The sequence below is a fragment of the Podarcis gaigeae genome (assembly GCF_964106915.1).
Source record: "Podarcis gaigeae genome assembly, chromosome: 14".
NCBI lineage: Eukaryota > Metazoa > Chordata > Lepidosauria > Squamata > Lacertidae > Podarcis > Podarcis gaigeae.
This window is the reverse complement of record NC_139690.1, coordinates 39097004-39119605: the sequence shown is the minus strand read 5'-3', so window position 1 is coordinate 39119605 and position 22602 is coordinate 39097004. Positions and strand designations below refer to the sequence as shown.

The 22602-nt window shown below is 44.9% G+C and overlaps 2 protein-coding genes across 7 annotated transcripts in view; one reads left to right on the top strand and one right to left on the bottom strand.

Moving 5' to 3' along the window:
• MARF1 (meiosis regulator and mRNA stability factor 1) overlaps nucleotides 1-18753 on the top strand; it is a 39351-nt gene extending 20598 nt beyond the window's left edge. For all 6 annotated transcript variants that reach the window (XM_083711250.1, XM_083711249.1, XM_083711252.1 and 3 more), the window contains exons 17-27: nucleotides 1119-1339; nucleotides 4544-4686; nucleotides 5439-5572; nucleotides 6350-6552; nucleotides 7115-7342; nucleotides 8333-8563; nucleotides 11562-11771; nucleotides 13399-13459; nucleotides 13563-13670; nucleotides 15148-15318; nucleotides 16103-18753. In XM_083711250.1, the coding sequence (XP_083567376.1) occupies nucleotides 1119-1339; nucleotides 4544-4686; nucleotides 5439-5572; nucleotides 6350-6552; nucleotides 7115-7342; nucleotides 8333-8563; nucleotides 11562-11771; nucleotides 13399-13459; nucleotides 13563-13670; nucleotides 15148-15318; nucleotides 16103-16338 (1946 nt within the window). In that variant the 3' untranslated portion in view covers nucleotides 16339-18753. The remainder of the gene's footprint in view (nucleotides 1-1118; nucleotides 1340-4543; nucleotides 4687-5438; nucleotides 5573-6349; nucleotides 6553-7114; nucleotides 7343-8332; nucleotides 8564-11561; nucleotides 11772-13398; nucleotides 13460-13562; nucleotides 13671-15147; nucleotides 15319-16102) is intronic.
• Nucleotides 18110-22602, bottom strand: part of LOC310831311 (bMERB domain-containing protein 1) — a 53182-nt gene continuing 48689 nt past the window's right edge. Inside the window, exons 5-6 of the mRNA XM_083711869.1 lie at nucleotides 21404-21486; nucleotides 18110-19978 (exon numbers count right to left, since the gene is read on the bottom strand). Of these exons, the coding sequence (XP_083567995.1) occupies nucleotides 19857-19978; nucleotides 21404-21486 (205 nt within the window). The 3' untranslated portion in view covers nucleotides 18110-19856. The remainder of the gene's footprint in view (nucleotides 19979-21403; nucleotides 21487-22602) is intronic.

The following is a 22602-nucleotide window of genomic DNA, read 5'->3' as shown; positions in this document are numbered from 1 at the left end:
TTGCTGGGTTACAACTCCTGTCATCGCTAGCTAATGACATGCTGGTTGGGGCTGATGGGAGTTGGGAGTCCAGCAGCTTTTGGAGGTTCCTCATTCCTGACATAGCATATAACCTAGAATTTAGATGCGGGATAACCAGCACGGTGCCTGCATGCACCAGTATGTTGCCAGAGGGCTGCCGCAGTGCCTCCCAGGCTATCTGCTGCACCAGATTACAAGAAAAGAGGATGAAAATGCTCTCCCTGTGCCCCTCCAGTTGCTAACAGTTCCTTAATAAGTCTTTGCTAAACATGCCCACTTCCAAGATGGGACAACTGCAGGGCTTTGAATTGGCTGGACCAGGGAGAGGAGGATCATTGTTGACTGAGCTATGCATGTATGCGCATGGAGTAGAGAAGGAAAGAAGGAAATATGGAGTGATTTTTTTGGGGGGGAGACACAAAGTGGGGTGGATGGGGCCTTGAGAGGAGCAAAAACAGGACAGGTATGATCATGACAGGAAGAGAGGATGAGAACTGTATTCGATGGATGGGCTGTGGGAGACATGTATGGAGAGAGTACCAAGGGGAGGTGGGAGTATTCATGAAAGAGATTGGGGGTGTGAGGGGGGGTTTAGAGATGACTTGCTGCCTTCTGGGTGTTCGGTTGGACAGATTGCTGTGAGTTCAGATGAGTGATTTTGATTCTAGGGTTCAGATTATGACTTCCATTCAGTTCTTTGAGCAAGCTTTGCCTTTCAAATGACCATTCAGCTTGCAACAGAAAACAAAATAGTAGCTGTGTGTTCTGGAATTCAGACCCCAGTTCTGTGGGGGAAGGAAAATTCCAACTAAATGCCTGAAACACCTTTTGGACATACCAAGTTTGTCGCTCTGGAATTCCAGCCACAGTTCATATTTTTGCTTTGTTGTGACACGAGCTTGTCTTCAGATAGTGGCCTTTTTGTCACTTTGTAATTAGTTTTTAGTCTGTAGAGACGTGATACTTCCCCCAAATCCATGGTGTTCCTGTTCTGATTTACTCCTAGTTTTGCCTGTAGTTTTTATTGTATGTATTCCATTTATGTCTCTTGCCTCCTAAGCCAGAGAGTTCTTTTTGCCCCCCCCCCCCATTTTTAGAGCCATGGATTCTACGTTCTACAAGCCCTGTGGGCAACCCACAACTTATTCAGTTCAGCAGAGAAGTGATTGATCTCCTTAAAAACCAGCCGTCATGTATCATGCCTGTCAGTAAATTCATCCCAACATACCATCACCATTTTGCGAAGCAATGTCGTGTGTCTGACTATGGGTGTTCCAAGTTGATGGAGTTGCTGGAAGCTGTGCCTCATGTGTTGCAGGTGAGTTCAGTCTCAATTTTATTGAAGTGCATGTTTCCATGAGTGATGAGTTTCAGTTCACATAAAAGGCTAGCTTTAACTGCAGTAAAAAAAAAATCCTCATTTTGACTTTAAGGGTGGTGTGTCAAAATAACAGCGGTGAAGAAGAGTTCTCTGGTGCCTTCCACAGTCCTCAGGGATGTAGGAATGAAATCACGACAGACGAGTAGCAGGTGTCATGTGAGAGGCATCTGCCGGGGCAAGCCCCGGGAACTCTTTTATTGATTATTACAGACATTGCCACAGGTGTGCTTGTGGCTGATTGGTTGATACAAACACAAAGCAACTTGTTGCTGATTGGTTAACATATGTACAAGGCGGGAATTACATATAAACATTAATCCCCAATAGATTAAAGGCTGGGAAACAGAGCTGGAACTAGACAGGCATGAAACCTCCTAATTAAATTATAACTAAAGATTGATATAACATGACTAAAACAATTACTAATAATTGATCATAACATGAAAGAATATAATAATCGAGTTCCGTAGATGTGGTCAGCTATGCATTGAGAACAGGTCATCATGAACTTAAGATGAACTGAGCAATGAGGGAATGTCTTGGTATTTGGAACAGGTTTGTACAGTGTGTGCAGAAGCAGAGAAAAGATTATAAGCGAGACTTCCCAGAATGCCAGAGAAAAGAAGCAATACTTCCCCCATAATGCCACAGTTATGTGCAGAAAGAGAACTTCCCTTTATCTCCCCCTTTCTTTTCTTGTTTGCGAGGCGTTCTGGGTAAATAAGGCAAAAATACTTCAGGATTAGTGGTGTGCCAGCGAATGCCCGAAATAAGTTCGCCAGGGTCAATGGGACAAAAATACTTAACAACATTGGTGGGCAGAATTATTTAGGGTATGCGTTGGCAAACCACGTATCCTATGTATTTCTGTCCCCCTCACCATTAAATAAATAAAGGGGGAGATGATGGGATGCTATGAGTCTTGCACAAGACTGTGGCCTGATGGGAAGTCTTGCTCCTAAGCTTCGCTTCTGTACATAATGCTGCACAAACCATCCTAATACTAAGACATTCACTCACCACTTTAGAATGTTCAGTTCACACTGAGTTCAGGAAAACATTGTCCTTTGACCTGTTCCTATATGCATAGTTGATCACATCTACGGAGCGTGCTTGTTATGCTCTTTTAAGTTTCCTATATCAATCATTAGTAATTGTTTTAAGTCTTACTATATTAATCATTGGTTATAATTTAATTAGGAGGTTTTCATGCCTGTCTAGTTCTGCGTTCCCTTTCCCAGTCTTTAATCTATTGGTGATTAATGCAACCTTTGCTTTGTACTTGTGTTAACCAATCAGCAATAAGCACATATGTGGCAATGCTGTAATAATCAATAAAAGAGGCTCCTTGGGACTTGCTCAAGAGGATGCCTCCCAGATGACACTCGCTACCTGTCTGTCGTTATTTCAACCCAACACAGGGATATTGTAGATCCCCTCTTTAAGAAGCTGGTGTTGAAATTTAATTTACACAGGACAAGCAAGGTCCTGCTTTTACATTGCCGGTTGTTTGGAAGGGATTATCTTACCCTTAACCTTTTGGTATGTAGCTTTACTGCTGTGACCCAGGACATCAAGGGCATTTGCATCTGTCCAGGTTGCATGCCAGAAGATGAGATTGGCATCTCTATTCCAATATGTATCCTATGTTGGCTATTGCCCACCACCTGGAAAGCTTTGCCATTGCCTCACCTTGCCAGCTGTCTTCTCAAGCTGCTTAACGGCTTTTGGAGTTAACAGAGCACCAGCCCAGTCTGGTACCCTCCACACATTGTTGGGCTCCCAGCTCCCATCATCCTTGGCCAGAATGGCCTATGGTCAGCCTGCAGCCCAAAACACATCTGTCATGTGTCATGAACTGGTTGGGCACAGAGAAATGGTCAGAGGAACCTGCTGGGGAACCCTCAAGGGAAGAAGGCTCAGAGCCTGGGGAGTGGTGGTGGGACATTGAAGAGGGATAAGACTGGGAAGAGGTAACTGGATTCAGCCCTTGAGCCATGTGTTGGACCCCCTTGTTTTAAATAAGTCTTTTGCCAATACCTGCCACTATTTGTTAATATTAATTTGACTTCTTACCTGTCCCAGAGGGGTTCCTACAATGTAAAAATACAGTGGCAAGTTTGACTGCAAGAGCTGCTTTACTGGACAATGTGGAGATCCAGGGAAATGTCATTACTGGTATGAAGAAGCAATAGGGGCCAAGCTTGGTGTGCAGATACAGTGGTGCCTCGCAAGACGAAAAGAATCTGTTCCGCGAGTCTCTTTGTCTTGCGGTTTTTTCGTCTTGCAAAGCAAGCCCATTAGTGGATTAGCGCTATTAGCGGCTTAGCGGATCAGCTGTTAAGCGGCTTAGCGGATCAGCTGTTAAGCGGCTTAGCGGATCAGCTGTTAAGCGGCTTAGCGGATCAGCTGTTAAGCGACTTAGCGGATCAGCTGATAAGCGGCTTAGCGGCTTGGGAAAAGGGGGGGGAGGGGGAAAAACCCGCAGGAACTCGCAAGACATTTTCGTCTTGCGAAGCAAGCCCGTAGGAAATTCGTTTTGCGAAGCACCTCCAAAACGGAAAACCCTTTCGTCTAGCGGGTTTTCCGCCTTGCGAGGCACCACTGTACTTATTCTTGCGGGGCACCACTGTACTTATTCTTGCGGGGCACCACTGTACTTATTCTCATGGCATGTGGCTGTAAATAAGCTCAGATGCGGCAGTGTTTTGACTGTGGGAGTCACATAAAAGGTAAAGGTAAAGGTACCCCTGCCCGTACGGGCCAGTCTTGACAGACTCTGGGGTTGTGCGCCCATCTCACTCAAGAGGCCAGGGGCCAGCGCTGTCCGGAGACACTTCCGGGTCACGTGGCCAGCGTGACATCGCTGCTCTGGCGAGCCAGAGCCGCACACGGAAACGCCGTTTACCTTCCCGCTGGTAAGCGGTCCCTATTTATCTACTTGCACCCGGAGGTGCTTTCGAACTGCTAGGTTGGCAGGCGCTGGGACCGAGCAGCGGGAGCGCACCCCGCGGCAGGGATTCGAACCGCCGACCTTTCGATCGGCAAGTCCTAGGCGCTGAGGCTTTAACCCACAGCGCCACCTGCGTCCCTGTGGGAGTCACATACTTCATCTAAAATGTGGTGTCTTTTTCCTTCCAGATTCTCGGGATAGGCACCAAGCGTTTGTTAACCTTAACTCATAGGGCCCAAGTGAAGCGATTTACTCAAGACCTGTTTAAGCTTCTCAAGTCCCAGGCCAGCAAGCAAGTGGTTGTGAGGGAGTTCTTTCAAGCTTATCATTGGTACGTAAAGAGAACTGTGGCCTGTGCATAGCCTGTGTTTACACATTGACACATCAAAGCTTTTTTTTAAATGAAAAAAATTAAAGACTTTGAGCTTCATGGAAGTAACATTTCCCCTTTGAAGGGGAAGGAGCAGCTTTCTCCTTTCCAAAGTCAGGATCTGAGGAGCAGAAACAAAAGCCAACTGGGTTGGGGGAGGGGTAAAAAAAGGCTGATGTTAAATCTTATGAAGTTGGCCAATCCTAAAGGCAGGCAGGATGATGCACTTGGTGGTTTGCTGTGTGGATTCATGGGGGACACAAACTTTGGCTTGTTAACACCGACCTACTCTTCCCTTCCTGGGTCCTCTGGTATGTTTAAAGAATACCTAAGAATGGGGCAGGATTTTCCCTCGCACTAAAGTTTTCCAAAAGTTCTGTTAGAAACTTGCAATAGAGAAGGAGAAATCTTGAGAACTTTCTGATCAAAAGTCTGAAATGTCTAGAGAAACACTTAATGATACTGATTTTTAAACCCCGGCAATCCCAGGGCCTGCTCCTAAGTTTTACTCAAAGTAGACCCGTTGATGAACTTACTCATCTTCATTAACTTCAGTGGGTCTAATTCTGAGTTGAACACTTCCCATTGCCTCTCATATTATTCATATCTTCATATGGAAGCAATGGAAAAGGTGCTGGATTGTGCCTTTTTCTGTTCTCGTTTACCCTAAATACCTTTAACGTGAATTCACTTCTTTCCATCCCATTATCTAGGTGCTTCTCAAAAGACTGGGACGTGACGGAATATGGAGTGTGCGAGTTGGTGGATCTCATATCAGAAATTCCGGACACAACAATATGTTTGTCTATGCAAGATAATGAGATGGTAATTTGTATCCCCAAAAGAGGTACATCCTCGTTTTAGGAACTTAACCCTCTTCCTTTTCTTTTTTTTAACACACGGGTCAGACTATAGTTGGTGCCCTGGTGACAGGTATACTTTTGGCTTTTTGAAGTTTATGGTGAGCAGCAGGTAGAGACTTGGAGCTGTGTTTTGATTGGGGAATTCGTATATCCTTTTATTTAAAGAAAAGATCACAGGGTAATTTACATGTAAATACAAACAGAACAGAATGCAATTTAAACAAAAATATTCATATCCAAACTCTCTAAAAAGTTGCAGAGAATGAAGAGCATTTTTGCGTGACACCTAAAGAACATAAGAGCCCCCCCGGCCAAAGATTCTATTCCCACAGGTGCCTTGAGCCTTAAGAGTAAAGATGCTTATGACCTGATGCAAAATAAAAGTTATATATTGCTGTCATTCTGTTTCATACCTCTCTTCACCATTAAGTCCCAGGACAGGTTATAGCAATTTGAAAAGAAAGTGTTGAAAAATGACGATAATCAGTTCCTAAAAATTCAGAATGTGTCTTGAGAAGCATAGTGGCCAAGCAGCACTCTGCCCACCTGTGATTCCCAGCCACTGGTTTTCAGAGACATAACGCTTCTGACCGTGAAGGTGAAGCAGAGCTAACTGTGGCTAGTAGCTGCTGTGTTCTGGAGAGCACTCCTTCCTTTAAACTAGCAGTTGAGCTGGAATAGAAGTTGCTGGGAGAGTGCTAAAGTATTGGTCTTGTCGCTTTTACTTTCCCTTAGTTTTGCATCTCTTCTCTCATTTTCAGAACGTACCAAGGAAGAAGTTGAAAGGACAAAGCAGTTCTCCAAGGAGGCAGTGGACCTGTTGCGCCACCAGCCCTATTTCCGCATGCCTTTCAATAAATTTATCCCATTCTATCACCACCACTTTGGACGCCAGTGCAGACTTGCCTATTACGGATTTACCAAACTACTTGAACTCTTCGAAGCCATACCAGATGTCCTGCAGGTAGGATCCAGATACTCTGGGGTCCTCGCCCATCCACACTAAATAACCTTTCTAGCCTTATCGAGTTGTGCTCAGTGTTTGGGGGAAACTCTTGTTGCCTGTAGAACTGAGCCTTGTTTTTAGAGTGGTTACTGGGTGCTATTGCACTTACACGGGCAAACTTTGGAAGTAAACCACCTTTTTAAAAAGCCATTCAACTGTTTGTGTTAACAATTGGGGGGGGGACCTATTAATTAATGGTATTAAAATTCATGGTATTTCAACACCTCCTGGAAAGAATTGCTAATGCAGTCAAACCTCATTCTGTATCCGCCTCCGCTTGCATCTGCTTCAGCGAACGTCCATGGCAAACCCGGAAGTACCGGAACGGGTTACTTCCAGGTTCACTGCATGCGCAGAAGCGGCGCTTCAATGTGCATCATTTTCGGTTGCGGCGGGGCCTCCAGAACAGATCCCTGCCGTAACCCAAGGTTCCACTGTACTCCATTTGTGCATTGTAAGTACTGCCTTCCCCAGCCCCCGCCTAAATAATTCCATTAACCGAGCTGACTTCTACCCTCAGGTGCTGGAATGTGGTGAAGAGAAAATCCTTGCACTAACAGATGCGGAAAAGGTCAAAGCTTTAGCTGCCCAGTTTGTGAAATTGCTCCGATCTCAGAGAGACAAATGCCTTATGATGGCAGATGTGCTCACTGAATACGCTAAAACATTTGGCTACCCGTTGCGTCTCCAAGACTACGATGTTGGCTCTGTTCCAGCTCTGATGCAGAAACTTTGCCATGCTATCAAGGTATATTTTAGCACGACTTGGCATGGCCAATGTAGATTTGGTGGGGACTGAGGGAGGGGTGTAGAGAGGGAGAGAGCTGTATTCCTCAGATACATGATGAAAAATAATACCAAGTTCTTAAATGACTGGTACTTCTCTCTGCGTAAAGTGCAGCGTAAACAATATGGATGGTGTGGTTTTTTAAAGAACTCGTGTTCGTTTTCAGTATAATTGGATCACTAGAGAAACCCAAGAATCTCAATTAGAATAAGTTACTAATAAATTCCCCCTGTCCCTAGCAGAAATGATCACAGCCTCAGGGGCACACAGCAGAATGGAAGATTAAGTGACAGGAAGCTGATGCTTTGTCAAAAGTTATGAGATTCTTGGGTTTCTCTGAGATTCTTGGGTTTTGGTTAATCCATTAAAATAGCCATTGGTTGCAGCAGATTTTACAGACAAAGCTACTTCGATATGATTTGTAGCTACACGTTCTTCCAAGGAGGGCTGGGGGTTATGTTGGAAGCAGCTGGAAGTGTCCAGAGAAAGGGCCTTTGCGGCAGTGGCACCCTGATTATGGAATATTTCCTCCCACCCTGGCTTGCTGGGAACAAAGTTATGGTCCTTTCTGTGCCAGGTGAAGATTTCTCATTTTAAGATCATTCTAAGATCTTCACATCTTTTAGTTCTGCTTTGTTAATGTGTGATTCACTCTGGTTGTTTTTCGTTTAGTTTTTCTTTTTTTCCTACTGTGGTTTTGCTGTTTCAATTTAATGTTCTTGTCTGCCTTTTATGGGTTGTTTTTTTTTTATTGTTAGCCACCCAGGGGACATTGTTAATTGGGTTATATATAGGTGATGTAAATAAAACAGTGTGCAGAATGCTGCTTAAAGCTGACTGCTAAACAGCAAGATCCCTTCTTAAAGCTGCAGTGTGTTAGCAGCTTTTGCCTTGCGCATCGGTGTAACTGGATTTCCCCACCCACCACCATTTTTATTCAAACTCCTCCAGGTCGTTGATGTAGAATCTGGTAAACAGCTCCAGCTTATAAATAAAAAGTCTCTCCGGACCTTGGCTACCCAGCTTCTGGTGCTTCTGATGACCTTGGATGAAACCAACTTTGTTTCTGTGGAAGAGCTTAAAAGGCATTATGAAACCACCCAGGGCGCTCTCCTGAATCCATGTGAATACGGCTTCATGACGTTTACTGAACTCTTGATGAGCGTGCCTTATCTCACAGAGGTAAGGGAGTCAATGGCTTGGCTCCTAATGCCCAGCGTAGCACTTATTTGCTATGCTGGGCTCTGTTTTCCTTTCTTCATGAATGCAGAAGCATAGCATGGGTTGCCACCACCCAGGGTGGGCAAACCACAAATGCCGCAGGAGCACTCCTGCCACCGAAGTGAAGCCGGGCCATGCTGTGTGGGGAGCCCTACCAGCTGACATGGCCCTTGGAAGGCAAATCCTCCCAACATCCATGGAGAGGAGCGTTGGGCTGTGCTGGGGTTGCCCCTTGACCACCTCCCTCCATCCGCAACCGCTCACCATGGGCCTGGGCTACCCCGCTGCCTTTGCCAGGGTGGGGCAGGGATCCCCCCACAGAAGCCAGCACCTGTGGGGGGGTGCCTGGTTGCACTCCCCCAGAAATTTGTGCCTGGGACCACAGCTTCGTCCCCATGCTACGCCACTGGTCTTGGGTCACATCTGCACTGTAAGCTTAAAGCACTATGATACTACTATAACAGCCATGGCTTCCTCCAAGGAATCCTGGGGACTGTAGTTTCCTCTCACAGAGCTGCAACTCTGAGTAGTTTAACAATCAGGCTCTCTTCCTAGGGAACTCTGGGAATTGTAGCTCTGTGGAGGGAGTAGGGGGAGTCTCTTAATAACTCTCAGCACCCTTAACAAACTACAGTTCTCAGGCTTCTTTGTGGTAAGCCATAACTTAAATTGACATAGAGCTTTAAATGTATGGTGTGGATGTGGCCTCACTTTGGTTATTAATTAGCGATTCAGGGCCTAAAATAAGCTACTATAACGGAATGCAAGGCAATTGAGCAATTGCTGACTAGAGGCCAGGAAACCCACGGTCACAGTCAAAGAGATAAATGGAGGAGAGTAACGTTAGTGGAGAAGGAGTAACAGCAAATGTGGAGGAGTTGTTGAAGGTACTTTGAGGTTTTGTGGTGGTGCAGACATACATTAGCGGCCTATTAAATGAATTTTGGAATGCAGAACGCTGCTTTAAACCAGACCAGGCTATTCACCACAGGAAGCTGCCTTATGAGTCAAGCTATTGGTCCATCTAGCCCAGAGTTACCTACACAGACTGGCAGCAGCTCTCCAGAGTTCCAGGCAGTTCCATCTCTCTACCCTACCCAGGGTTTGAACCTGGCACCTTCTGCATAGAAGGCAGTGCCCTACAGCTGAGCTACGGCCTTTCACCCATTTAGTTCAGTATAGTCTTGGCTGGCAACAGGTTTTCAAAGTTTCAGGCGGTGGACCATTCCCGTTCCCTGCTTACATCTGGAGATGTCAGGGATTGAACCTCTGCCCACTGGGCTTTGATTAGCCTTTCGGGAGCAGGTGTGAAAGCTCAAGTTAACAGGCAGCATTGAAAACAAGGAGAGATAAAATTGGACAGCAGAAGAGTCAGCTGAGAAAAACAGGCAGCTATTGTATGTGCAGACAAGGATTCAGTTTGTGGACATAGAAGACAGATCAAAGGAAGAGAAGGAAGGGTCCCTGTGGATTAGGAATCTTTGCAGCTGCTGCTGCTGCTGCTGCTGCTGCTGCTTAGTTCTAAGTGCAGAGACTTGTTCCCTCGGTTTCCTATCCACAATCCATTACGCCGTACCCTGAATAGAGAGCCTTGTTATATTGCCCTTCAGTATGTGGCCTCCAACAACTGGAAGAAACTTAAGATTGTTCCCTTCAGTAGAAGGGGCAGGGTGACCTGGACTCAAAGCTGCTGATCATTTACTGTACCTTGAGCAGAAGTGACAGCAACTGGATTTGCGTACAGCCTCTGCTGGCCAGGGTCTGTTACATTTTATTTTTCTAGGCAGTATCTCAAGGCCCATTATAATATAAGGCAGTGTTTAAAGAAAAAGGATTTAAAAAATAGAAAACACCATAAAACTAAAGCATTATATTCATTTAAAATGAACCGTAGAAATTAATCAGGAACAGAAATTCATAAAATTTAGATAGATAAACACACACACACACAGTTTTTTGTTCTTTTTAAAGTGACAATGATGGGACCGGACCATGTGAATCTATTTTTATTGGTGGGGAGGGAGGGGTTTGCAATAATGTGGAGCCACCATTGTAAAAGCCCCAAACCTGGTACCTTCAGCCCTCTCATCTATAGCGGGACCTTGGACATTGATCTTAACACCCAGGGTGGTTCACAGAGGCATGGGCAGTCCTTCAAAAAACCAAGTTGTTTAGGACTTCAGAGGTCAAAACCAGCACTTGAAGTTGGGCCCAGAAATGGGGTAATACATTCCATTTGTTTGGCCTGCTCCACAAACATTCTGTAACAGTTGAAGATTCTGAGCTGTTTCCAAGAGTGCCTTGCAGTATTATTATAATTATTTATTAAATTTGTATATCACCTTCCTTCATGAGAAGATGCAAGGGCGCTTCACATGATAAAACTACAGGCTAAAAGCACAAAATAAATAGCCCAAAACAAAAAAAATTACCACCAGCCCCCCCCCCCGCCCCCCAAAGACTTAAAAGGATGTAGAATCAGCCAAAGGAACGTTTTTGCCTGGCACTTAATGATGTATAATGAAGGCGTCGCCAAACCTTCCCGGGGAAAGCATTCCACAAATGCCCCCTGTAGAAAATGCCCATTCTCATGTTGCCACCCTCTGGACTTGAAGAGGCACACAAATAATGACCTCAGATGATAATCGTAGAGTCCAGGTCGCTTTATATTCCAGCCTTAATGTAACTGAAATGAGGCACTCGGGCATTCTCAAGGAAGGATTGCAGCTGGTGACTCACATGAAGCTTTTAATTACGGCTTCTTGCATATACAGAACAACCTAATGTTTTAGTAACTGTATCACGTGTGTTGGATTTGTTTTTAAGTGCAACTCCAAACCAAATTGCAATTAAAATGAAGTGCAGGGGTAAAAAATGTGTTCAGGGATGTTCTTTTATTAAATACTCTGCAATGCCCAAAGGTCAGAAGACTTCATATGCGTGGTTTTCCCTCCCACAGGTTTTTGTTGATGGTGAGGCAGAATATGTCAAGCTCACAAGCCTGTATGTTTTCGCCAAGAAAGTGAGGTCTTTACTTCATACCTACCATTACCAGCAGATCTTCTTTCATGAGTTCTCAACAGCTTATAGCAAATACACAGGTGAAGTGTTGCAACCCAAAGCATATGGCTACAATAATCTCGAAGAACTCCTGGGAGCAATTCCACTGGTTTGTAGCAGTTGTGTTTTTCTTTTTAGCAGTAGTACTTAATTGAATCCGTAGGTCCCCATGTGCAGTTTAATCGGTGCTTTTTAATATAGATGTGCTCTTGCGAAGTCAAGACAGGTGATTTGAAGACTAGGATTGACTGGCTTTGTGCTCTGAACCCTCCTCAATTCAAAAGGGAGGAAAAACTGGGAAATGGGATTTTCCACAGCTTCAGAATGTTCAAATATTTTACATTTCTAAATGTTCGCCATTTAGACAAGCGCTAAGCAGGCCCCACCCCAACCTCTTGCACTCAATGCTTCCACGTTAGACCTTCTTGCCTTCAGCACAGAGGTCTTAAAAAGATATTTTAAGCATTCAGATGAGAATGCTTCGAAACCTCCAGTTGAGAGTGTTCCTGCTGTGGAGAACCATGGAGAAAAGTCTTAAGTGCATTCTTTTGAATGTGCTTAGAACAGAGGCTTTCAACCTTTTTGAGTCCACAGCTCCCTCGATCAACTACAGTCTTTCTGTGGCACCCCTGTGGGGCTCAGGAGCCCAGTTATGTCACCCCTTGCCTGCAGAGTTGGCAGCCTCTCACCTTTTTCGAACACCCTTGTGGAGTGTTCCCTCAGCCTCCTCGCCCCTCTTCTTGGGAGTCATCCGGGCAACCGCTTCTGCCGCCCATGCCCCAAAGAGAGGTGCCTCCTCACACTGCCCCACAGAGGCCTGGGAAACACCCCACAGCCAAAGGCACCATCCACCTGGGGAGCTTGTAGCCAGAGCTGCTGCAACAAACAGTTGTGCAGGCCTTTGGAAGGCAGAAAATGCAAGAGGGCATCAGAGGAGGGAGTGAAGGAAAGAGGGACAGAGGTCAGTGTTGCCTGTGGCACCCTCATCATTCAAGGTACCCCAGGGTGCCACGGCACACAGGTTGAAAACCACTGGCTTAGAACAAAGGTGAAGGACCTCTGTCCTGTGGGCCAGATTTGGCCCACCAGGCCTCCCCCAGTTGACCAGTGAGGCCATTCTGGGCACATAAGGGAAGGCCAAAAGGGACTTTGCAGGCGCTGTCCTCTATGGAGTGCTTTCCTAGCACCCAGGAGCCAGCTGGAAAGCACTGAGCTCCTAGTTTGGGAAGCACAGGACACTGGTTTGCGCAAGCCCTTTGAACTCTCTCCTCCCTCACCCTCATGGGGCCAACTTCAACAGGTGCCAGTCACCTGGTGTCAGATGATAGACAGGTGGGGGTGGGGCACCCTAACCCTACCCTGGCCTTTGAAACTTGGGATAAAATAATTTTTAGAACCCACCCTATTGCTGTAACTCGTAGTTTGTTTTAAATTGCTGTTAAACCTGCTCCCCCCCCCCCCCCATTGGGACCTTATAGTGGAGTGTAGGGAAGAAACCAAATAAATGATATGATCAAAGGACTCATAATCCTTTCTTAGTTGACATTTTGTTTAGTCGGGCGGGTGGGGTGGCGGAGAGAATATTTAACACTTGTTGGAATCTGGCCTAATATTGAATGTAGTTCACTTCACGAGGGAATACCAGAAAAGAAAGAGAAGAAAAACAGCCGGAATAGAGAGTTTTGCTGAGTTCTGTCATCTTACCTCAAACATTGTCATTATTGCCTTCTAATTAGGTGGTCTGGATAAAAGGTCATGGTCATAAGAGAATTATTGTCCTGAAGAACGACATGAAAAGTAAGTAATTCCTGGTTAGAGATAACTTTAAAAAAAACACTTGAATTACTGGTGAGCATATTTGCCCAAGGGAAGCAATGCTCACCGTCTTCCCTTCTCATAGCTCGTTTTAGCTTGCCTGGCCTTCCTCTTGGCGATGGTGATGGACAAACTGCAGAGACAGCAGAAGCAAGTGAATCCTTGGAATTAAAACTAGAAGCATCAGATTCTGGTAATTGCTGTACTTCAGGGGTCAGCAAACTTTTTTAGGAGGGGGCCGGTTCACCGCTCCTCAGACCTTGTGGCGGGCCGGACTGCGTGCACACACACACAAACACACACACACACGGCGAAAGGGGGCTTCTCTCTCCCCCTCCCCCTGCTTTCTTACTTCCTCCACCGCTCTGCCTGTAGTTGGGAGCCGGCGGTGGTGGCGGCACCTCTCCTTTCCTGACCAGCAGACACACTAAGCTCCAGCTGAATCCCGATGACGCGCCCGTCATGATGCCCACAGCGCAGCCATCGGCGGAGAGGCGGGTGGGTGGCCAAGTCTGGGCCGTACTGAGGCTTCAGATAGGCTGGCACCAATCAAAGCCCAGCTCCCTTCTTCCGCAGGGCAGGGAGAGGGAGGGAGGGAGGAGGTGCCGCCGTGGTGTGGGGGGGGGGGAAGGCAGGAAATGTTGCCCCCCCAAAAAAAAATCGCAAAAAAAATGGCGCAGCCTGAATGATCACGCTAATCCAAGCAGTGATTCCAGGACCATCCACCTGCCAGATCCAGAGGGCAACTGGGCCTGATCCAGCCTGCGGGCCTTAGTTTGCTGTACATAGTGAACAAGGCTCATTTAGCTTCATTGATTTCAGTGGGTCTGCTCTGAGTAGGACTTTGTTGAATGCAACATTAAATCTGCTTGGGGATAAATTGGGCACTGTAGTCACAATCCCTGTTAACAAGTAAAGGCAAGCACTGTGGCCATGATCCAGAAAGCCATTTGCCTAATTTGTGCCTCCTTTTGAGCTTGGGCCACAGGGTCTGCAAGGCTCCGTTGACGTCTGAGAGTAGTGTACACAGCTTCTACTCTGGGAGGAAAGTCAGAACCCATGATGGACTGGCTGGATGCAGAGGAGTGCTGGGAGGCACCAGCTGAGAAACCCCCAAGGGGACCCCCAGGAGAAGGGGGACGGACAACAATGAATGGTCAGGGGAAGAAGAGGCAACAGACTGGGAGGAGGAGATGTTGGAAATGGAAGAGGCAACCGGGTTTAGTGAGCAGGAAGAGGCTGGGGCAGAGAGCAGTCCTGATTTGGAGGCCAGAGAGGAAGGGGGCCAGGAGGCAGAGAGAGAGGAGGCCAGCTGCTGAAGAATCTAGGGAGTCTCTCTCCTGCTGCAACCAGCTCCCCTCCCTGCTGGTCTCCCAGAACATGCAGAGAAATGAGCAGAAGAGAGATTGGTTGCACTCAAGACGCAAACTGATTGCTTGGAAAAAAAACCCTGAAGAGCAGGGGACTTAGGCAACTGTGGGAAGGACCTTCAGTCCTTGCAACTGCCTCATTGGGCCAAGACCTACTGGGTTGGGATCACTAGGCCTGCGCGGTTTTGGTTTCTTGGAATAGAGTTGTTAACTTCACTGACATGAGTTGTTTTTTATTGCTGACCTTCTCCTGACTCCTTGTAGTGAGTTACAATTTCTCTTCTCTGGTTTTTCCTGCAGTCTCTAATTCGACTGAGCAAGAGCTGCTTTGCCTCACAAATATGTCACCTGTGGATCTGTTGTGTGAGCCTGTCCCTTCCTGTCTGCCTTCCCCACAACTGAGACCAGACCCAGTCATCCTTGTACCGGCAGATCTCATTCAGTTCGAAGAACATCCACCAACCCTTTCAGGTAAAAATGAGTGTGCTCTTAAAGGAGGTCTGTCCTTGGACGTTCTGACCGGTAGCTGCTTCCAATAGGAGCCATTCTGCCTTTGTTTCAGGATCTCCAAAATTGTTGGACTTCCCTTCCAGTGCAATTGTACTGCAATTGGAAGCCTAGTCTATAAATGCAGCAAAATGCTCTGTTTGAATGCATAAACTTCTCATGCATATGCTGCCAAAATACCAGCAATGAAATACTTCTGTGTTGTGAAAAGTTAATTGGTAGAATTCACAGCCCTTTAGCAATCCCCTTGCAGTAGTAGTGAATGCCACTTCACATCGATTGTCTCCACTTTTCAAAAGTTACCTTGTTTAGAGTAGCTCAATACACTAGTCTGCTTCCCACCCTTAGTGCCAAAGGCCTAAGCAAGTTTCTTCAGGGATGGAAGTGTTCCATATAACCACATCCAACCCCAGCTTGCACATGCTGCTAAGATAACGCACATCCCTATTGGAACAACTTTTTTCTCCAGTGAGTTTTGGCAGCCTTAGTTTACCGCCAGATCTCACAGCTTTCCATACTGGACTTCAGAACACTAGGATCCAATATGTAACAAGGACCACATCCTGTTTGCTTGCATTTCTAGCCAGTGGCAGTCAACGTTCATGTATTCCACATAATGTAAATAGTGCTTTGCTCAGGCAATGCATCTTTTCATTGAAGGAGACAACTTGCTGCCTTTGTGCACAGATCAGATGCATCTGGAAATAATTTTGCTCTGAAAACTTCATGGTATCGCTTTCCTTTTTAGAGATGATTGTTTTAACGAAAGAGGAGGAGAATGCTGTTAGTCCTTTGAGAGCTAAAGAAGAGGCGAGCCACTTACATGCAGCTTCTAAAGCTGCAGAAAATACACCAGCACCTCCCTGCCCTTCAGTTGAACCGCAGTTGAGCAAAGAAGCCATGGACAGCCCAGTCAAAAGGCAGCATAAAAACAGAGTGAAGTTGGCAGCAAATTTTTCACTTGCACCTGTAACCAAGCTTTAAACTATGTCGTGTTGTGAGAGTCAACGCATTGTCAGACTGCACAGAAAATGAAGCTATTGGCTACCCTTTATATTTTAAATCACAGATGGGATGGGGGGGCGGGTGGTCACTTGTGTTTATCTTTGTCACTGTTGACTACCTTCTGTGAGATTTTTGTTCAGTTTACACTGAGTTCAGCTGGGCAGGTATTTTTATTTGAAACTTCAAGCATTAAATGTTTTACTGTTCCTTTTTACATTCTGTCGAATGTCAGGAAAAAACTAGCAAATGCTAAACTTGGAGTGGGATGGAATTTGAGTTTCTGAAACCTCATCACTGATGTAAAGCCTTCATATAGCATATGAATCTACAGGCAATTTTTAATGTGCGTTTTCCAGACAGGTAAGAATCAAATGCATCATCTGTCTTGGCAAAGCAGCCTATTGAGAACTTTATTTTTAATAAGTCATTAGATTGGAATAAAACCTGCAGTGGCATCTTCAGGGTTAAATTGGTGAGAGCAAAGCCTAGGATTTTTTCTGATGACTTGTAATTGTCTCTTGTCAAAAGATGACTGTAGAGCATGGCTAGGGAACCTGTGGCCTTCCAGATGTTGTAGACTACAGCCCCAGCCAGCATGACCTGTGGTCAAGGATGATGGGTGTGGTAGTACAATAACATCTGGAGGGCCCAAACTACCCATTCCTGCTGTAGAGGATTACATTGATTGATTACAAACCCCCTTTTAAATGCTTTCTGTAATCAGTTCCACTGAGGAATCTCGTAGGAAGGTGAGGATGTTTTTAAGCTTCCCTTTTATTGAGCGCTCCAAGTTGATGCTGTTCTGGCTTAGGAAAAGCAAGTCTTTGTGTTTTGCATTTTGAAGTCAACTTTGAGGTGCTTCTTGCAGCATCCGCCAATGAGATTACTGGGAGTATTTGAGATTTCAAATATTCATTTGAGTGTACATACATTATAAATCACAGCAAGGGGGTTTAAATGAGCTTTTTTTAAAGATGGAAAGTAATGATTCTACTTCCGTTTGCACAAAAGTATGAGCAGCACATGGAAATGCCAAAGTTATGGTGCTTTTCCTCATTTTAAAGATCCAGTAAATGGGAAGCTTAATGTGAGTCAGCATGTTTTTAACTGTGTCTGGTCTTTATTCTGATGTTTACTCTGAGTGCTCAAACCTGCTCTTGTGTGTGGTTTTTTCCCTTCCAGTTCCTATAGTGGCATTTCTGTTGGTGTTTGGAAAGGCAGGCCTTTGTCGAAGGAGGCAAGTCAGTGGAGTCCTTCTACTTTCTTTTTTATAGAGAGCTAAAATGTCTTCTGACCAAAGCTTTTATACCCCCCGTTGGGTAAACTTGGCATTTACAATGGGTTGTATTTGCCAGGCAAGGATTCTTAATTGCTCGTCAGAAAGAAGGAACCTATAGCAAAGGTTTCCACTGGCTGAACGGATATGTGCGTACAAATAATATTTTTGAAATGTGTGTGAGACTGAAAAAGCAGCCTTAGATTTCACAGCCAGCAACTGAAAAATGCCACTTGATGGCTATAGACAACCTATTTTTAAAATAAGAAGAAATGGATTTTGTTTTTAAAAAGTGTTTTTTAAACAAAGCCAAGTATTAAACAGTACAGTACTAAATAATGATATAGCCATTACGAATGCAGAGGACTGGAAGATTTTTTGAGATCATGGCAAGGCACAGTGTGTTTGTGTGTGTACATCCTTATGTTTCCTCTACAGAGATGGGGTTTATAGGAGTGATTATTATTTTTTTAAAAAAGAAGAAGAATGGAACCATTTCATGACTTTAATTGTGAGGACATCTTCCATTTACCTTATGTGTTGCTTGCATAAAACAAAGACCTGACCAATTGGGGCCTGTCATGCAAATGCAAAAACAGTCATCATTTTGAGCCACAGTTGCAAGTCATCTATAATAGACCCAAGTTTTGGTGAAAACTCAAGGAGAAATAACAGTACTGTTGATGTACCTGGAATACAGGTGTGGGTTGTGCCACCTGTAGAGAATGAGAAATCTTTCTGGAGTCATGTGTAATTCTGACCTAAATCGCTGTATGAAAGTTATAGACTACCTTTTGGGGAGTTTGTTTTTCATTGTGTGAAACCAGCTAATTGGGGGGGGGGTGTTTTTGTTTTTCTACGAAGGCTTGAAGAAATAATGTGACTGGACTGATTTGAAAAAGAATTAAGGGAATGAAATTATTTCATTTACACTTCACTAATTTTGATTTCTTGGTTGTTTTAAAAAATATCACTGAAGCCCTCAACTTATGCACTCTCAAGGAGACAAAGCTCGCCTTTCTCCTCTGTTGTCTACTCCCATTTGGACAGTTTTGTGGGTCGAGTGCTGTTTTGTGTGTTGGGACCAAACAGTTGTCAATAAAATTTCCATGCAAGCATGCAACCTTGTCAGTTTTTTTTTTTTTTAAATAAGAACTAGGCCGGATTAAAGCCACCTCTGCACAGCAGAAACCCCACATTCTTAAAAAGTAAGAGGCCAGCTGAAACTCATGATCACTGGGATGGTCTTCATAACTGCAGAGTTAGTCCTGTGTGGAGCAAGCCCATTGGACTTACTGAGCGCTACTGACTTTTAGACCTACTGACTGGGAGTAGAACTCTGTTGGATAAAACACAAGATTAAGCACAAGCGATTTCAGACACTCTGAATTTTGCTTTGAATGGCCACTTGTGCAATGCCAGTTTCATGCCATGCATCCCTGCCATTTCTCACCATTTGCATTTGTACATGCGGTGAGCTGCTGAGAGTCCCAAATCCTCTGTGGGCTTTTACTGAGTGAACCGATGTAAGAGCACGTGCTGCATAAAACCACAAGAGGCTGACAGATGACTGGTCGGCAGCTGTAGATAGACTACCAACTGCCTTGTCCTATTTACAATATTTATTCATTATTGTAGATGCTGAAAGGAGCTGCCATGCCATGTTTTTATTCTGCCCACGGGAGCAAATGCTGTCTTGTCAACGGAAAGAAGTGTGGAGCGCATCCTATTCTACGCACAGACTATTAAAATTGCTTTTCTACATATTACTTGGTATGATTTTCTATTTCACAGATGGCAGAGGGCGTTGGGGGGTGTCTTCCTCCCCATATACATATCATCTTATATACACACAGATCTATATATAAGGATAAAAAGTGGTACCTGCCTGTTACCTGTGAGCCCTCTCCCTAGTATCTGTCTGTCTCTCTTTTTCCTATACAAGTCTTTCCCTCTCCTGGAGATACAGTTATACTTAGATATATATATATATACTCCTTGTCTTAAACCTAGGCATGCTCACTGAGTGATCCGTGCAACAGTGAAGGAGTCACCGACAGGTACATTCAGTACACGACAGTCACTGTAAAAAAAACAGTACAGGAAACTCTACTATCAAGATATCTGGGTGCTTAAAGTCCTCTTCCATCCACAGTTTTCCCGTCTGTTGGGTTGAGTGCGTAGGGGGCAGGGGGGGAGACGGTGCCCTGTGACGAGGGAGCTACATGATGGTGCACTGGGTGGTGCCGCAACAATCCTTAATGATAGCCATTCCTGCTTTCGCAATGGTGGGCTTGTTTGGAGGAAGAGGAGGGGGCTCCGCCTTCTTCTCTGCTGGTGTACCTGTGTTCGGCAAAATGGAGAACGTCTTTAATAGCCTAGGCTGGGGCTTTAAAATAACGTATCTGCTGGAGCAGTGTTGTTGTTTTTTTAAAACAAAAAACCCCACTGTGCACGATGGAAAATTTTGGGTAAATTGTTGCAGTTAAAGTATACTGTATAAAGGTAAAGGGAGCCCTGACCATTAGGTCCAGTTGTGGCCGACTGGTTTCGGCGCTCATCTCACTTTACTGGCCGAGGGAGCTGGCGTACAGCTTCCGGGTCATGTGGTGAAACCAGAGCAGCGCACAGAAACGCCGTTTACCTTCCCGCTGGAGTGGTACCTTGTACTTGACGTGCTTTTGAACTGCTAGGTTGGCAGGAGCTGGGACAGCAACGGGATCTCACCCCGTCACGGGGATTCGAACCGCCGACCTTCTGATCGGCAAGTCCTAGGCTCTGTGGTTTAACCCACAGCGCCACCCGCATCCCTTTACTGTGTAGTCTATACAGTATACTGTATACTATAGTATACTGTATAGTCTTCCCTTAAACCAGTGACTTCCCGTCTCTTTCCATGGTTCACTTTGCATACCAAACATCCCTGCATACTTTATATTAACTAAACTACTGTATTCAGTAAACCATTGTTACAGCCATCAAAACTTATTAACACTGTTGAATTTATCTTAATGCTACCAGCGTTTTTAAATGAACACCATTTTCACCCATATATTCAAACATTTTCCAGTCTTCTTTAAACATATATTCTCTTGTTCTCTTATTCTATATGTTAAATCTGCAAGTTGTGCATATTCCATCAGCTTGTTCTCTTATTCTATATGTTAAATCTGCAAGTTGTGCATATTCCATCAGCTTAAGTTGCCATTCTTTGGTTGGGATCTTGCTTGTTTTCCCGTTTGGGGCTAACAAGACACGGGCCGCAATAGTAGCCTACATAAATAGTCTTTTTTGACTCCTGGGAATTTCCCTCTGAATTATTCCCAACAAAAAGGACTGTTTTTTTTAGAAAGGTACTTTAGGTTGTTTAAATGAATATTTTGAAATGTAAATTAGAAAATTCAATAAAAATTATATAATATAAAGTACATAGTCTTCCCCAAATAATCCTGGGGACTGAGCTATGATTCTCAGCACAAACTACAGCTCCCAGGGTCTTTTTTTTTTGAGGGGCGGTGTGCAACGCCACTTCAAATTGGCTTTAAATATATGGTGTGGGTGTGATCTCACTGCACGCCAGCTTCCTTCTTGGAAGGAACAGAGAAAAAGTGTGCATGCAGGAGATGAACTGTGTGCCGCGGAGTCTTCAAGGTTTGCATAAATCTGCTATCCAATCCTTACATTAGCTTTATGCAAACCATAAAAACTCCACAGCTCGTTGTTAGAGAGAGCTTCGCCAAAGTCTTTGGAAGAGTTTTGAAAACTCACTAGTTGGAGATCGCACGGCTTTGTCTAAGGGTTTCAACTTGATCCGGAGGAACTCCGCCATCTCCTTGTCTTCCTCCTTCTCTCTGTTTCGAAGCAAAAAATAACAAAATTAGCCAGTGGACTTGGGGTGGGTGGGAACCAGCAGCTTTTATTTTTATTTTAATGTAACAGAGATGCAACGAAAAATGATGATCAGCAGAAGTTACACGACAAATAAGGGGAAGCTGACTTGTACTAAGTCCTTGGAAGGTGGTGGACTCTCCTTCATAGCAGGTTTCAAAGCAGTGGTTGGAAGGTCCATTTTTGTCATGGGTGGTTTAGCTGAGATTCCTGGATTGCGGCAGATTGGGAGTAGAAGACCCCTGAAGTCCCAACAGAGGCCGATTTAGGGAAGCGTGGCCAGTTTGGCCGCACTGGGCACCAAGCCGAGAGGGCTCCACAGGGGATGTCGCGAGAAAAGACAAACAATGGGGGCATAGCTGTCAACTTTTCCCTTTTCTTGCGAGAAATCCTATTCGGAATAAGGGGAAAGGGGAAAAGTTGACAGTTATGAATGGGGGGTGCTGGGTTTTGGTATCACACAAGGCTCTGCTGAAATTTGAAAAGTCTGCCACTGCTTCTAACTCTACGGTGTTATGATTCTATGGTTCTATGATCTGTCTGTCTAGTTCAACATTGTCCACACTGGCTGGCAGCACTTCTCTGGGGGGTTTTCACACAAGAGACACTCCCAGGCCAACTTGGAGATGCTGGGGATTGAACCTGAGGCGTGTACTGTGTTATAGGAATTCTAAGGTCTCATAAATATAAATCATAGGTTCATAAATTTAAAAGGCAAACACATACATAAGTGTACGGTACAAACTATGTGTCTGAAATAGTACAGGGAGGTACAAACTACGGTACGTGTCTGAAATAGTACAGGGAAGCAATCCAGAAACCATTTTTACTCTCCCAAATTGACCTCAATTGTTTCTCTGCAAGGAGGAAGGAAATGGGAAAACCTCCCCATTGTCTCTTTGCTCACAAATCCTGTCTTAAGTGTATCTATGTATGAATAGGGTGAGCCTGTGACCTGGATTCAGGAACTGAGTATTAACCATCACAAAAGAATGGCCAGGATGCCCAGGTAAAAGCAATCAGTGACTTATCAGGTATCCTGGCAGACAGGTTTTCTGCTGTAGACTGCCCCTTCATTG